The 16,938-nt window shown below is 40.9% G+C and overlaps 1 protein-coding gene across 6 annotated transcripts in view; it reads right to left on the reverse strand.

Annotated features, from left to right (window-relative positions):
* Nucleotides 1–9,190: 9,190 nt before the first annotated feature.
* LOC120860879 (kinesin-like protein KIF23) overlaps nt 9,191–16,938 on the reverse strand; it is a 44,321-nt gene continuing 36,573 nt past the window's right edge. For 2 of the 6 annotated variants that reach the window (XM_040236580.1, XM_040236581.1), the window contains 7 exons: nt 16,184–16,357; nt 15,542–15,721; nt 14,919–15,227; nt 11,207–11,289; nt 10,938–11,016; nt 10,518–10,588; nt 9,191–9,816 (listed from right to left, as the gene is read on the reverse strand). In XM_040236580.1, the coding sequence (XP_040092514.1) occupies nt 9,801–9,816; nt 10,518–10,588; nt 10,938–11,016; nt 11,207–11,289; nt 14,919–15,227; nt 15,542–15,721; nt 16,184–16,357 (912 nt within the window). In that variant the 3' untranslated portion in view covers nt 9,191–9,800. Of the gene's footprint in view, nt 9,817–10,517; nt 10,589–10,937; nt 11,017–11,206; nt 11,290–12,073; nt 12,305–14,918; nt 15,228–15,541; nt 15,722–16,183; nt 16,358–16,938 lie in introns of all 6 variants that reach the window. The other 4 variants (XM_040236582.1, XM_040236583.1, XM_040236578.1 and 1 more) reach the window with 3 other exon arrangements.

A 16,938-nucleotide genomic window follows, 5' to 3' on the forward strand; every position in this document is an offset into this window, starting at 1 on the left:
TGACCACCCAATTAACTGCAGCTATTCTTTGTAACTGTTTTCAACTGTTTAAGCAAAACATCAGTTGCTGATGCATTTCCCTTTCAGAGACTTACGGATTCAACATACTCTTACTTCAGACAAATTCTACTACCCTATGTTCCCATAGCATAGTAAAAACTTCCTGTTAAGATCTATTTCATGGGAATTCTAGCGTTTCCACTGTTAGAGACCCGAGTTCAACCCCTGATGGGGGAACTAAGATCATAAACGGTGTAGTGAGGCCAAAAAATATATATATTTCAAAAGACTAAGCAATGTGACATTTTAAAGAATTAAAAATAGTCAAGAAATAGAGTAACAGCTATTACGAGAGGTACTCTGAAGCATTCTAGAAACAAACATATGACCTTGCTTACAAATAAGTGGATTTTGTCTTTCCGCCTAACATTGGGATATGCTTTTTGCTAGGAATATCGCACTTTCACCATTAATAATAATAAAAAAAAATATTGGGTGGGAGGGAGTTTCAAAAGAGAGGGGACGTATATAGACCTATGTCTGATTCATCTTGATGTATGGCAGAAACCAACACAGTATTGTAAAGCAGTTATCCTTCAATTAAAATTAAATAAAATTTTAAACAGATAAACTGTCATTTTGTAAGGGAGCAAGATGAGCACAGTCCTTAGGAGGCAGCCGTTGCTATGCTCTTTATTCTGCTCCCTATCACTGGGCAACAGGTCTTGCTCAGTTACTGCTCTGGTGCCTCAGTGGGCCCTGCCCTCTAGCAACCAGCTGTCAGTGAGCGACTGTTCGTGTCCTGCTCAGCTCTTGGTCAGCGCTGCAGTGGGCCCTGCTCACAAGTAACTGTTGATGGTGGACCATTAGGGAAGCGATTTAGCTAAGGGTCGGTGGTGTGGTGGTCATCAGGTAGAGAGTGAGTTAAGAGGCAGGGTCAGGCCTTCTCCTAGAGGCCCTCCAGCTCACCCAGCCTTGGGCCAGCAGGTGAGCTGGGGGGCCCAGGAACGGACTGGGGACCATGTCCTGCAGAGCTCCAGAGCCCTCACTAAGGGCCTCCATTAGCCGTGGCCCAGACCTGGAGGCAGTGGTGAGCCTCTCCCCCAGCCCTGTCTCTGTGACCTTCTAGCAGTGCCCATCTGCCTGGGCTGCAGTCTCTGAGCCCCGGTGTCCCCCATTTGCGCAGCCTGAGGAGACAGGGCCAGTGTGGCTTGGGTGAGCTCAGGGACGACAGCTGGGCAGGGTGTGGGAACCTGGGCCTGAAGGAGCTGCCAGCTGAGCTCTGCCTCCTCTTAGGCAGGACGGGGACCTTGGAGGGTGAAAGCTGTGCCTTGGACTTTGCCCTTTCTGGTCAGGACAGAGAATAACATTCATCTGTTAGAGGTTTACAGGAACATCATTACGGGACCATGACCTGACCTCAAGAACAAAGGATCGGACACCAGGAAGTTTGCAGCAGCTAACCATGCCCCTCCCTCACCTTTTGCTTTGAAAGGGGCTTGCTGAGTAAAGGAGCTTGCTGAAAGCTTTCAGTAACTTTGGGCTTCTTAGGACATAAGGTACCCATCTCCTTGTATGAATCTGTAATAAACTTTTCTCTGTTCCAGACCCTAGTTAGTTTTGGTGTTGGTTGGCCTCACTGTGTGTCGTGTACACAAACTTGTGGTTTGGTAAAAATTTTAGTAATTAAAAAATCAGCCTCAAAAAAAAAAAAACAAACGGAAAAATGTATGTTCACTGAGCTAAGAATGGCTGTGTCATCATGGTATTCCATAGTATTATGTCTGATTTTGTCCCAAAACCATGTTTTTTGTTGAAATGTCTAGAAGAGCATAGTTAACACATAGATATTCTGGGCTTCCCAGGTGGCACTAGGGGTAGACTACCTGCCTACAGTGCAGGAGACCTGGGTTCGATTCCTGGGTGGGGAAGATCCCCTGGAGGAGGGCATCGCAACCCACTCCAGTATTCTTGCCTGGAGAATCCCATGGACAGAGGAGCCTGGCGGGCTGCGGTCCACAGGGTCACACAGAGTCAGACATGACTGAAGTGCTTTAGCACATATAGTTGTCATGGAAATTCACTGAATTTGTCATTTCGTGGCAAATTATTTTTATATTATCTAATGCTTCCTTTTTTTTTAACAATTGCAAGAATCTACTTTTTTTTTATTGAAATACATTTAACATGTAACATTGTGTAAATTTAAGGTATACAGCATCTCGTATAATTAGATCATTTATGTATTGTAATGATTGCCACTGTAGTAATGATTGGGCTTCCCAGGTGGTGCAGTGATAAAAGAATCTGCCTGCCAATGCAGGAGGTGCAAGAGATATGGGTTCCGCCCCTGGGTGGGGAAGATTTCCCTGGAGAAGGAAATGGCAACCCACTCCAGTATTCTTGCCTGGAGACTTCCACGGACAGCAGAGCCTGACGGGCTGCAGAGAGTCAGACACAAATGAGCACCCATGCACGTAGTAATAATTAGCCCCTGTGTCACATTTCAGGATTATTTCTTTTTACTAGTTGGAATAATCAAGCTCTAGTCTCTTAGTAGGTTTGACATTTATGATACAGTGTATGCATGCCCCGTGCTTAGTTGTGCGACTCTTCACGACTCTATGAACTGTAGCCCACCAGACTCCTCTGTCCATGGGACTTCCCAGACAAGAATACTGGAATGGGCTGCCATTTCCTTCTCCAGGGCATCTTCCCGACCCAGGGATTGAACCTGTGTCTCCTGCGTCCCCTGCATTGGCAGGTAAATCCTTTACCACTGAGCCACCTGGGAAGCTCCTCACAGTACAGCACTGTTGTCTGTATTCACTGTACTGTGCATTCTATCTCTAGGGCTTATTTATACTTGTTGCATGGAGTAAACTTAACATCTGTCGGGTCCTCCCACCTCCTAGGCCCAAGTAACCACCATAATACTCTTGAGTTTTACAAGTTTGGATTCAGTCAGTCACATTCAACTCTTTGCAACCCCATGGACTGTAGGATGCCAGGCTTCCCTGTCTGTCGCCAACTCCCGGAGCTTACTCAAACTCATGTCCATTGAGTCGGTGATGCCATCCAACCATCTCATCCTCTGTCGTCCCCTTCTCCTGCCTTCAGCCTTCCCCAGCATTAGGGTGTTTTCTAGTGAGTCAGTTCTTCAAATCAGTAGCCAAAGTATTGGAACATCAGCATCAGTCCTTCCAGTGAGTATTCAGGGCTGATTTCCTTTAGGATTGACTGGTTTGATCTTCTTTCAGTCCAGGAGACTCTCAAGAGTTTTCTCCAACACCACAGTTCAAAAGTATCAGTTCTTCGATGCTCAGCTTTCTTTATGGTCCAACTCTCACATCCACATGTGACTACTGGAAAAACCATAGCTTTGACTGTTGTAGACCTTTGTCAGCAAAGTAATGTCTCTGCTTTTTAATATGCTGTCTAGGTTAGTCATAGCTTTTCGTCAAAGGAGCAAGCGTCTTTTAATTTCATGGCTGCAGTCATGGGAGTGATTTGGGAGCCCAAGAAAATAATGTCTGTCACTGTTTCCATTGTTTCCCCATCTATTTGCCATGAAGTGATGGGACCAGATGCCATGACCTTAGTTTTTTGATTGTTGAGTTTTAAGCCAGCTTTTTCACTCTCCTCTTTCAGTCTCATCAAAAGGTTCTTTAGTTCCTCGTCATTTTCTGCCATAAGGGTGGTGTCACCTGCGTATCTGAGGTTATTGATATTTCCTCTAGCAATCTTGTGCTTCATCCATCCTGGCATTTTGCATGACGTACTCTGTATAGGGTTAAATTAGCAGGGTGACAATATACAGCCTTGACATACCCCTTTCCCAATTTGGAACCAGTCTGTTGTTCCATGTCCGGTTCTAACGATTGCTTCTTGACTTCCACTCAGATTTCTCAGGAGGCAGGTCAGGTGGTCTGGTATTTCCATCTGTTTAAGAATTTTCCACAGTTAGTAGTGATCCACATAGTCAAAGGCTTTACCATAGTCAATGAAGCAGAAGTATATGTTTTTCTGGAACTCTCTTGCTTTTTCTATGATCCAATAGATGTTGGTAATTTGATCTCTGGTTCCTCTGCCTTTTCTAAATCCAGCTTGAACATCTGGAAGTTCCCAGCTCATGTACTGTTGAAGCCTAGCTTGGATAATTTTGAGCATTACTTTGCTAGGGTGTGAGATAAGTGCAATTGTGCGGTAGTTTGAGCATTCTTTGGCATTGCCTTTCTTTGGGATTGGAATGAAAACTGACCGTTTCCAGTCCTGTGGCCACTGCTGAGTTTTCCAGATTTGCTGGCATATTGAGTGCAGCACTTTCACAGCATCATCTTTCAGGATTTGAAACAGCTGGAATTCCATCACCTTCACTAGCTTTGTTCATGGTGATACTTCCTAAGGCCCACTTGACCTTGCACTCCAGGTTGTCTGTTTCTAGGTGAGTAATCACAACATCGTGGTTATCTGGGTCATTAAGATCTTTTTTGTATAGTTCTGTGTATTCCTGCCACCTCTTCCTAATAACTTCTGCTTCTGTGAGGTCCATACCGTTTCTGTCCTTTATTGTGCCTGTCTTTGCATGAAATGTTCCCTTGGTATCTCTCATTTTCTCGAAGAGATCTCTATAGTCTTTCCCATTCTATTATTTTCCTCTTTTTCTTTGCCTTGTTCACTTAGGAATGCTTTCTTATCTCTCCTTGCTATTCTTTGGAACTCTGCATTCAGATGGGTATATAAGTTACATCAGACAGTACGTGTCTAAAACTCACTTAAAATGTGCTCGAGGTTTATCCATGTTGTCTCAAACGGCAGGATTTTATTACTTGTTAATAGTTGAATGTATTTCATTGTGACTATATATAACATGTTTTCTTTGTCCACTCATTGGTTGGTGGACTCATGTCTTGGCTATTTTAAATAATGCTGCAATGAACATGGGGGTTAGCTGTCTTTTCAAGGTAGTGTTTTCATTGTGTTCAGATAGATTTCTTTGTCTTGCCTAATTATTCTAGCTAGGGTTTCCAGTACTATATTGAATAAGAATAATGAGAAATAGACATCCTTGTCTTATTCCTGATCTTAGAAGAAAAGCTTTCTTTCTCCAGTGAAAGTATGTTAACTGTTTGTTATTCATGAGCTTCTTTATGCTTAGGTAGGTTCCTTCTGCACCCAGTCTGCTAAGGTTTTTTATCACGAAAGGATGTTGTATTTTGCCAAACAGCTTTCCTGCATTTGTTGAGATGATCATGTGATTTTTATCTTTTATTAATGTGTGGTACATTTATTGGGTTGAGCCATTCTTGCATACAAGGCATAAATCGCACTTGGTCATGGTATACAATTCTTAAGGGTTCTTGAATGCAGTTTGCTGATACTTTATTGAGATTTTCTGTTCCTGTATTCATCGGGGATACTGATCTGTCATTTTTGTTTCTTGTGTCCTTATCTGGCTTTGGTTTCAGGTTAATGCTGGTCTCATAGAATGAGTTTGGAAGTATTCCCTTCTCAAACTTTTCTAAGAGTTTCAGAAGGATTGATGATGATTCTTTGAATGGTAGAATTCTCCAGTGTCGCCCTCTTGTCCTGTGGTTTTCTCTGCTAGGTTTATGATTACTAATTCAATCTATTTGGTTATTATTGGCCTGCTCATGTTATCTGTTTCTTCCTGACTCAGTCCTCTTTTTAAACTTTGCTTTATATTGGAGTGTAGTTGATTAAGAATGTCACACTTGTTTCAGGTGTACAGCAAAGTGGCTCAGTTCTGCATATACACGCATCTATTTTTCAGATTCTTTTCCCGTTTACATTTCCCTGTGCTATACACAGTAGGTCTTTGTTGGTTACCTATTTTAAATATAGAAGTGCCTATGTCAGTCCCAAACTCCCCATTTATCCCTCCCCTTTGGTAACCATAAATTTGTTTTCTAGTCTGTGAGTCAGTCTGTTTTGTAAATGGGCTCATTTCTATAATATTTTTTATTTTTTTTGTTTCTGCCTATAAATAATATAATGCATTTGCAGTGATTATTGATAAGGACTCACTATTGCTGTCTTATCATTTGCCTTGTTTTTTTATCTTGTTCCTGTTTCTACCTTTGTAAAGTGGTAGTTTTCCTTAGTGACTTGCTGTCTCCTCATTTTTTCTTTATAATGTTTCTTGCCTCTGCTTTTTTTGCTTTGTGGTGGTGGTGGTTGTTCAGTCACTCAGTCGTGTCGAACTCTTTGTGACCCCATGGGTTGCAGCACACCAGCCTCCTCTGTCCTCAACCATCTCCCAGAGTTTGCTCAAGCTCATGTCCATTGCGTCCAGTGATGTCATCTAACCATCTCATCCTCTGCCACCCCCTTCCCCTTTTGCCTTCAATCTTCCCCAGCATCAGGGTCTTTTCCAGAGTTAGCTCTTCACATCAGGTGGCTAAAATATTGGAGCTTCAGCTTCAGCATGTCTTTCCAATGAATATTCAGGGTAATTTCTTTTAGAATTGACTAATTTGATATCCTTGCTGTCCAAGGAATTCTCAAGAGTCTTCTCCAACTTCAAAAGCATCAGTTCTTCGGCGCTCAGCCTTCTTTATGGTCCAACTCTCACTTCCACACGACTAGTGGAAAAACCATAGCTTTGACTATGAGGACCTTTGTTGGCAGAGTGATGTCTCTGCTTTTTAATATGCTGTCTAGGTTTGTCATAGCTTTCCTTCCAAGGAGCAGGCATCTCAATTTCATGGCTACAGTCACCATCTGCAATGGTTTTGGAGCCCAAGAAGATAAAAATCTGTTACTGCTTCCACGTTTTCCCCTTCTATTTGCCATGAAGTGATGGGACCAGATGCCATGATCTTAGTTTTTTGGATGTTGAGTTTCAAGCCAGCTTTTTCACTCACCTCTTACTTTGTCGCTTTCATAATACATCTCATAAGTAAAGTAGTCCTTCTCATGCTGATAGCATCTTATTTTCATTCTCCTGTGATGGCTCAACCCTTTTTATTCCTCCCCTTTTATACTTTTGATGTCACAGTTTACCTCTTTTGATGTGTACTTTGTTTCTGTGTCACTAGTTAGCACCATTTTATTTCAACTTAAGAACTCCTTTTAACATTTCCTGTAAGGCAAGTTTTGTGTGTCTAGGAAAGCCTTTATTTCTCCTTCATAGCTGAAGGTCAGCTTTGCTGGATAAAGTATTCTTGGCCAGCCATATTTATCTTCCACACTTTGAATATGTCATTCCACGTTGTCCTGGCCTGTAGAATTTCTGCTGGGATATCCACTGATAGCCTTGCAAGCATTTGTTTGTAAATTACTTTTTCTCCCCACTGTTGGCTTTATGATTTTTTTTTTAATGACTTTTGATGTAATTGGAGAAGTCTTTTGGCATTGAGATAATAGGGTGTCCTATTGGGCTTTTAGGTCCAATTTCCTGCCTGGCTTGGGAAATTCTCGGCTATTTCTTTAAATATACACTCTCTGCTCTCCTCTCCCTCTCTGCTTCTTCAGATAGACTATTATTCCTCACATTTGTTTTTCTCAACTCATCACGCATCAGAGTTCTCTTGGGTTTTCTTCACCTTTTAAGAATCAAGTTGCTAATTCTTTCCCAGATTTCATCTGCCTGATTCTCTAAGCTTTCTATATATTCTTGATCTCATTCATTGAATTCTTGCAGCTGAAGAATTAGGTTCTTTTTGAAAATTCAACATATTTGGTAAATAACACCTATATTTGGTAAGTAACTGCCTAAGCGTTCTAGTACCTTCATCACAGCTGTTTCTAATTTTTATGAGGTAACAGTGCCTGTGGATTTTTATCAGATCACTGTGCTCGTGGATTCAGCTGCTAAAGAATTATTATTGTTTTTCTTTTTGGGATTCCATATCACTGTCATTCTTTCAGTTTAGTAAAAATGTGCCTCTGCCACTGAGTTTCAAGTAGCACACCTCTTTCTTACTAGCTGTTAGATGTTCCAGTTCAACACGGACCATTAGAAACCTTTCTTTTGTTCTCCACGAGGTGGCGGCATAGCTCAATTTTTGGTTTCTCTACCTGAGCTGGCTCTCTGGCCATGCTACAGAGAGCCTGTTAAAAACAGTCAGCCTGGAAAAAGCTGGCAGCAGAGTGGGGCAGGTGTGGACTTAGCACCCGCGGTCGTCCACAGCAGGCAGGGGGAACCCTCCACTGTGGTAAGCCCCCCAGAGGGCCACGCACAGACCTCCCGCTGAAACCCAAGGCAGGCAGCAGGGCGTGAGATCCTTCAGTGCCCTTGTTCTCGTCTCCCTCTCCCCACTCCCACCAGTCGCTCCTGAGGAATGAGTGCTGCTGGAGAGAAGCAGGTTCCTCCAGCTGTGCCCAGCCAGGCAGCTAGGCAGTCACCTTAAGACCTCTGAGGGAGGCAGCTGTGGTCCCTGGCAGTGGAAGCCCTGTGTGTTGCTGCTCCTCTTCGGCCTCCAAACTGGTTTCTCTCCCCCAAGCCGTTTGCCTGGTCCCCCACACTCTCCGGTCTGGCTTCCCGCCCCTCCTCCTAGCAGGTGGGGGTGAGGCAGGCTCACGAACTCTTGGGTCCTCAGTCCTGCTAAGGTCTCGCCACCTATGTTCTGAAGCACTTTTTGGTAGAAATCTTTTGCATGTTCTGGTGTAGTGTACAGAGAAACTTTTGTTCAGTTTGAATGACTCAGGGATCGAACCCAGGTCTCCTGCATTGGAGGCAGTCTTTACTGTCTGAGCTACCAGGGAAGCCCATGAACAACCAGTTGTAAATAAAAGAAAAGGAACAGCTCACGCTGCCATGCTGCTGCCATCACTTGCTCCTCTACTTTTTATCTGCACGTGTAAGTCGGGTATAACACCAGTAATTTAAAATGTTCATACTGAGACTGAGTGCTGCTCTTGAAACCCTAAGTTAGCTGAATGAAGTAAAAGGAGGATTCCAGGTCAAACACAGTTTATGTACAAAGGATGGCCTGTGGACCACAGTATACCAGCGGGTTGTGTGGGCTGGGAGGGTATTCCTGGTCTTCAGCAGAATAAATAGCCCCTTGCAAACCTGTTTCTTTGCATGCAGAAACAGGTATCCTCAGCATGGTGACAGCAGTTTCTAGTGCTTTTGTTTCATTCCCCCACAAATGATTGCCAGCTAAATGAAAAGCACGATGCTAGGTTCTGGGAGTACGTGCTAAATTATCATCACATGACCTTGTATTTCTTAGTGCTTTTATTTCATTTCTTTTGGCATATCTAAATGTCAGAAAGTACATACATACAAAACTCCAAACAGCTTCCTAAAATGGGTTTAGTATTGGCGAGTCTCTGACATCTCAGGTTGAATTGTCCAATATATGTCTAAAGTGCATTCTCGCAGCTAATCAATAGCAGCATTTTTTTTGTTTATAAATCCTTAAGAAATATTCAGACAACAGGTGGAAAAGTCACAAAAGGCAAAGCGTGATCTAGATATATTTTTCCTTAATTATCCAAGACAAACACATGCATGAATTAGTTTATAAGTATCCAAGAAATATACAAAAAATAGCAATATAAAAAAGTTCATACAGCAACGAGAAAGAGGGCTCTTTCTCTGCTGCTAATATTAAATATGGCAAGGTGTAGAATATAAAAAGTTTGTAGAATCCTAGATATCTTTGGAGCCACAGGGGCATCCCTGATGGAGGCCAGTGTGTGATGACATGAGGTCTGTGATTTTCAACAAAGCTGGAGTTTTATAAGATGGTTTTCAGAAGGCACTGCTTTGGAGAAATCACCGACACAAATGATGACAATGTTGTTCTGTTATTGAAACTGTCAATTCATGGTTTCTTGCGCCTAAAATGAAAGCCAGCATTTAGTGTTGAATTTTGCAATGAATCTCTAGGAGGGCTTTGAGAGAATTCCTGTTTTATCATGGGAAAAGTTAAAGTCCTTCTAAGAAAGCAAAATACGCTTATCCAGTATTTAATTAGACTTCCTATCTTTATCCTGTTGCACTGATTTTCCAGATTGCCTAAGGAGCACATACATGTGTCAGAATGGACACATGAACCTGTACAGTTAGATACTTGAAAACAGGGGGCTTAAAACAGTGAAAGAATGGGCCAGACTCTTGGATATATCTTTAATATGTGATTGCTTTCCCTACCACAGATTTCACCGTTCCGTTTCATTTTAATGAACACTTCTTCCTATAACAAGAGGCAGATTAGGAAAGAATGAATTATGTGAGGAGCTGTCACCCCTGACCCCAGCCTCCCCTCCTTAGAGGTACCTCCCTTAGGCCTCTGAAAGCTTTATGAGCACTCACAAACTAGGAACAAGAGTGAGTGTTCTTACAGCTCTAATTGCTATTATCCAACCCCCAGGGTTCTCAGCACTGTTACTGCCTACTGTAGTCTGCCAGTAGGGCCCAGATATTCCAGAGGGTAAACCAAAACCACACAGATCCTCTAGGAAAAATAAAAAGGTGGATGTAGGGAGAAGGGGTGGTGTGGAGGGAAGACAGAGAAAGGCCACACTTGGTCAGTACTCACTTGGGTTGTGCGTGGTGCTGGTACCCAGGCCCCAGCTGAGAGCCGGCTCTCATCTCCACAGCCACAGAGCACTGGGGAGAAAACCACAAGGAGGAAAACTGTGAGGTAGGAGGGTCTTTAGAGACCATCCAGGTAATCTCATTTTCTATCAGAAAGAGTTCCTGAGAAAGTTAGTGGCAAAGGCTGGAGCCTGGCCCCCACCTTCCCACACTCTTAATGCTAATCTGTCCCCAGGAATAACAGTTCTGCTCCTGAGAGGGTTCCCATCAGCTTGATGGACATTCTTGTTCTTCTAGGTGATGCTCTCTTACTTGATTTTTGGGCACAGACCTACTACACTAAAAACAGGGGCTTCGAACTGAAGAGCTCCATCCAGTAAGACCAGAGCAGAAATACACCCCTACAGATCTCTCATCCTACCCTCGTTTCTACATCAGTCCACTCAGACTCTGTTCCATCTGGTTGGGCAGGTGCTGCTGTAGACGATCTTCGTTTTCGACTACAGAAAAAGGGAACGACGCAACAGTTATTTTTTACATCTAAGAACAGGAGAAATATTAGAAACAGAAATACCATATATACTCCTTCAGAGAATTAACGACGCGTTTTTACGGGCTAGTCTGTTCCTCAAGAACGAGCAGCTAAGAAAATTACAGCCCTCTAAATAAAGCAATTTGATGCTCACTCACCTAGTTGGTGATTCTTGTTTTAACGTCTCTATTTCAGTAAACTGGACGGATTGTCCACCACCCCTTGTTCTATAAACATCACCCTACAGCCAAGAGAAAAGATCACCATTACACTTTTATACTTCCAAATGATATACGTACATATTTCAAACTGATTTTTTAACTTTTATGAAAACTCCGATCCACAAAACCAGATGGTGCTTGGACTGCTGGATCTATACCTTAAAATACTTTAAAGATTTGTGTACATATGTCTCACTAAAAAAGAAGTCCAATGCAGTATAATTAATAGCATTCTTACTTGCAGAAAATAACATTCCTTTTTATTCAACCAGTAATTTAAAAACTACAGTAAAGATCAAGCAACCTATCAAATTTCTAAATGTTCTAAGGCAATATCCTTTCCTCTTTAGATGTTCCCCTTCTCTCATACACAAGTGACAGTACAGTCTTTTTTATTTTTTTGGCCGTTATGTACAGCGCATGAGATCTTAGTTCCCAGACCAGGAATTGAACCTGGGTCCTTGGCAGTGACAGCACAGTCTTTCTTAGCCACTGGACTGCCAAGGAATTCCCTCCAATGACAGTACTCTTATGCAAAGGCAGGAGTTCTTTGTTTGATTTAAAACAAAATGCACATTAATTAAAGTATATATCTAGAGTTCCTCTAACAAACACATTGAGCAGATTTAGTTCCAGTTTAGCAGATTTGAACCCAAGGAGTAACTTGAGTTTTCTAACCAACTAAAAGGTTTTATCAAATAGCCATTTATCTTCTAGTTGACACTGCCTGTGTATCATCAGAGGAACAGAAGAGTAAATGGTTTCTTGCTTTTTGAATATTTCCTTCTCTTGTGTAAATTTTACCTTAATTAGCTTAGTCTCAATCTCCCCATCGGAGGCTAGTTCCTGGTGTGTCAGCATGTACTTCTCACACTTAGCTAGTGCCTTTTCATTTGCAACAGACACAGTGATGGCACGGGGGACATGTGGCTGCATGACTGTCTCAGTTTGCAGGTTAGTGGCAGGCTTATGATCTACCCATCTGTCTCCCGCAGAGCGTGATCGTCTGTGTCGCAGACGGATTGGTGGTGCGTTCTGATCAGATTGAGAGAGGAATCAAGAAACAAGCATAACCCAGAATTAATTTCAGGGTACTATTAGAAGTGCAGCAGTTTTGGCTACTTTAGTTGGTGACAGTATGAAAACAAATGCATGAAACTTTTCAAAAGCTATGTTAGTCAAGCAATTTAAATGTTCTCTTTGTATGTAAACACAAAACCAACAAACATTTAAACACCATTTTATGTATGTATTATATATTCTACTAGAGATCTTCCCTTTCAACAAAGAGTGGAAGGGAAAGTTCTGGTAATGCTGCTAGTCTTTCCTGTGTAGGTGATGTTTAGGACAAATAATTCATTTTTGCATTCTTGATCAAAAACCAGTATTTGTTCCTGCTGTCATGAAGTAATCTGTTAGGTCCACAGCTATGTTAAAAGCTTCAAAAAGATCAATAAAAGCCCTAAACATATCATAGGCCTCTAAACAAAAGAGAAAATACTCCTATTAAAAAAACAGACCTCTCCCCCCAGCAAAAGCTGATGGAGCTGTATAGTACATACATGCCAAAAAAACAAAGTATTTTAAGAACCTTGTGTATAAAATGACTGAAAGAATGTAAATAAAGTACTTCTGCATACTTTAAAAAATCTCAGAATGTAGCTTTATGAAAAGTTCACAAACATTTCCTAAAGGTTACAAGAACCAGATACAGAATTCACTATCAAATCAGTCTCTACCATGCAATAAAAAACTACATACATCCAGTAAAATGTTATATAAATTTAGGAAAGCTTAGCACAGTCAGCCTAAGGGGGTGTGGAAATCACATACAGACATAGTTAATAGTTTCTTTGTAACTTTGCAAAGTTTTTATTTGCAAAACTGAAAGCAAATGAAAGGGTGTGTCACAGGCCAAATCCTTCAAAACCGGTCAAGTGTGGACACCTAATTTAAAATGTGTATCTGAACTGAAGTATTTCCCCTGTACAATTATAAGAAACAAATGCACCAGTGACAAAATCATGACACCAAAACATGGGCAACAGCGTTTGCCACTAAGAATACCCAAGCCTCACAACAAGCAAGAAACGTCCCATTCTTAAAATGGCTTAATGCTGAACGAGGAAGAAAGATGTTCTCATGACCTACCATTTAGCAAAGGTGATAGTTTTCTCAAACACATTTAGCAGTAGAGACACTGTGAAACAAACTTTGGGAAGATGACTGTCCTTACTTACACTCTACTGTCATTTATGAAATAAATAATAATTAAGCTTTCTTCCTCACTGAAGTATATAAATTGAGTTCCGCCTGACATAATTTTTGACCAACAAACCTAGATGTGTATTCTGCTGCACTTCTAAAGAGATTTTGATTTCAAATGAAGAAGTTAAAGGATCTCTAGTAAATTCTCTTAAGTATCTCATAGCCACATTAGATACTACATTAATCTTGACCAGGCATTAAGTAGGCCTTGAATAGTTTTCAGTCTATAAATTTGCATGAAATAAGGAGGATTTATTAGAGTTGATCAGAAAGACCAGTCACCATATAATTTGCTCCCCAAAAAGGTTTAAAGCAAAATCTGCAAAGTAGCTTAAGCGACTTTAGACTTATCTGTTGCCTTTGGTAAATACCTTGTAATTCATCATCATCCCTTAATAATCAGGAATGCAGGACACCTCAATAAAATATTTTCTGTACCCCAAGAAAATCTAAAGCAAATATTTACTATAAATTAAATTATTTAGAAGAAAAATTCTTAGATATATTAAAATTTTACTAAATATAGATTCACAATATTAACTTTGTTAACTTAGATTCAGAGGAAAATTTTACCTTCATCTTTAAGAAGAAAAGATAAACATGAATTTGTTTAAACAACCTTGAATGAGGCAGAGCCCTTCTAAATTGAGACAAAGGCCTTGAGATTAAAAGCAATTTATTGGACATGTAAACCTTCCTTCGGCAGTTATAAAACAACTGGCCTGGGCTCCTCAAAAAATAGTATCGTGAAAATTAAAAAAAATGGGGAGGATGGACTATTTTATATTAAAAAGATTAAAGAGATAATAACCACATATAATGTATTCACCTTGATAGGACCAAGGTTTGAAAAATGAAAAGCCATTATTGGGATACCACTAACTTTCTCAGGTATGATGAAGATTGTGGTTATGTATGTAAGACACAAAGTCTATGACTTACTACTGTCAAAGGCTGAAGGAAAAAAAAATATTTACATATCTATTTTTTAAAATAAAAGTCCAGGAAAGCAGTTTTAAAAATGGAAATTTAAAAAAAGTAAAAACTCCAATTTGAGGAAGAAAAGCCAAAAGAAAAGAATGGAAAATGTGTTCTAAGACAGTCACTGATTTTGTGGATGCTCATCAGTTCATGCAGCTGAAGAGCATGTGTTCGCTGAACACAAGGCACTTTCTGTGCCAAATGCAGCTAGGCTTTTTCAGATGAAGAGCTAGGCCTCAGTTTCAGGGTGATTTGATCTTTCAAACTAACAGAAAAATCAGACCTTGCTTAGATATTAGAGCTCACCCATCATTCTGGTGAACTTTCAGAACCAAGGTATAAAAATACACAACATTAAAATCTATTGCTGCAATGCTTTAAAATGATAACTGGCACTAACCCTGCTGCAGTGATCCTCTTCTACTTCTATCTCACTTCTGAACGAAGGGACCACCTCCCTGCCTTCATTCCAGTACATCCCTCGCCTTCTGTCTGACACGATACAAGTTTTACTTTGTCCTGGCTCCTGCTGCCTACGCCTCGCAATAGATGTGACATTGAGAGGTGTGTTGTACGGAGGAATTTTCTGCTCCCATTCCGAAATACAGGAAGCTACAGAAATGCTGCTGCAAGAGTTAGAGCGCCTATGTAGCTGTTGACTCATGAGTTGCTGGCCGTTGGAAATCTGAGCAATATAGTTACTAGAAAGCTAAAAAAATTGAAGAGAAATTAATGAGCAGGAGTTGAAAAACTGAGAAACAATTCATTATTTTGCTATAATTTTAGCTCATGAAGACATAATTCTTTAAGACAGTTATTGTACTGAATTACTAATTTTACACTAAATTTGTTTATACTAAATTTTTAAGTATAAATAGAAATTTGAGAAATATAATAAATTTAAAACAAAAATTTGATTCTCATAGAAATAGTCAGCTAGTTGATTCTCATAGAAATAGTCAGCTAATCTGAACAAATCTTCTCTAGTACTGTGAAGTTACTACACAACTACAAACAGCTTACAGGTACGGGTGATGGAGAAACAGATCTCTGAGTAACTTTTTCTCGATCCCGCTCCCGAGAGGGCCTTTCTGGCTTTTCAGTTTTGGGCTCAGTAACGATGGCCTTCAGTTGTTTCAGTTTCTCATCTTTCACCCAGAGTTTATTTTGCATCTCCAGCTGTTTGGCTGCCACTCGACGTTCCTGAAGGTTTATGAATGGCAATAAGTAGTCTAATTCAGTTATACCAAACCAACTGCATCGGTTCACCTGAACATTTTATTTCCTAAAGATGATAGTTCTTCATGATGCTATTTGCTGTGACTTGTAAGGGCAGAGAAAAAAGTAAAAGGGACGGAGTAGTGGCTACTGTTGCCCCCACCACTAAAACACTGTGTCATTCAGTCGTGTCTGACACTTTGAGACCCCACGGACTGTAGCCTGCCAGGCTCCTCTGTCCATGCAATTCTCCAGGCAAGAATACTGGAGTGGGCTGCCATTCCCTTCTCCAGGAAATCTTCCCGATCCAGGGACTGAACCCAGGTCTCCCGCTGCAGGCAGATTCTTTACCAGCTGAGCCACCAGGGACCCCAGCACAAGCTGTTCAGAACCCTGCAGCCAGAAATGAGTCACCCATGAGAGGAGTGTTGTAGGAGTGACACTCACGCATTCTTTCTCCCACTTCATGGTGGTTTCCGTCACCATCCCTTGCAGCCTGGCTTCTAGTCTACGTTTGTCAGAAAACTGTCGCTGAAGTTTTTGATTCTGGGTTTCAAGCTCCTGTTGCAGATTGCGCTTATCTTCCTCGTAGATGGTCGTTGTTTTCTCTAAAATCTCAACCTGGGAATTTAGACCATTATGTTCAACATTTGATGTGTAAACATTTCAATTAGCTTTAAAATAACCTCTCTCATAATCTGCCTATGCAAGCATAGTTATGGAAAGAAGAATCATGGAGAAAACCTTTTCCTCTAAAATTTCATCTGAATGCCCATCTCTGTTCCTAGAAATGAGGACTTTTAAACAAGCTCCTCACTGAAAGATGAAGTTATAATTGATTTCATGTGAAAATTACTGTTCCCTAAAACTAAGGCCTAAAATTTTGTTTTTATAAAGGCCACTTTTAGAATAGAGAACACTGTATCAGTTGAGATTAGCTTCTCTTTAGAATGAATCATGTATCCCCTAAATTATCCTCAATAGTAAGTCAAAAAGCAATTTATAATCAAAACTAAAACACCAGAACATTCTCTTCAATTGGTAAGGTCTGTCTCATAAAGAGTATTCTACCCTTTTATTGCCTTTCACTAACAGTTGCTCTATGGGGGGAATGGGATGAAGATTAGTAAATAACCAAGTGATAACTCCCAAGGAAGCAGCAGCTGCAGGTCCGTATAGCAGAATAGCTAAATCAAAGACCA

The sequence above is a fragment of the Oryx dammah genome, unplaced genomic scaffold, assembly GCF_014754425.2.
Source record: "Oryx dammah isolate SB20612 unplaced genomic scaffold, SCBI_Odam_1.1 HiC_scaffold_11209, whole genome shotgun sequence".
NCBI classification, from domain to species: Eukaryota; Metazoa; Chordata; class Mammalia; order Artiodactyla; family Bovidae; genus Oryx; species Oryx dammah.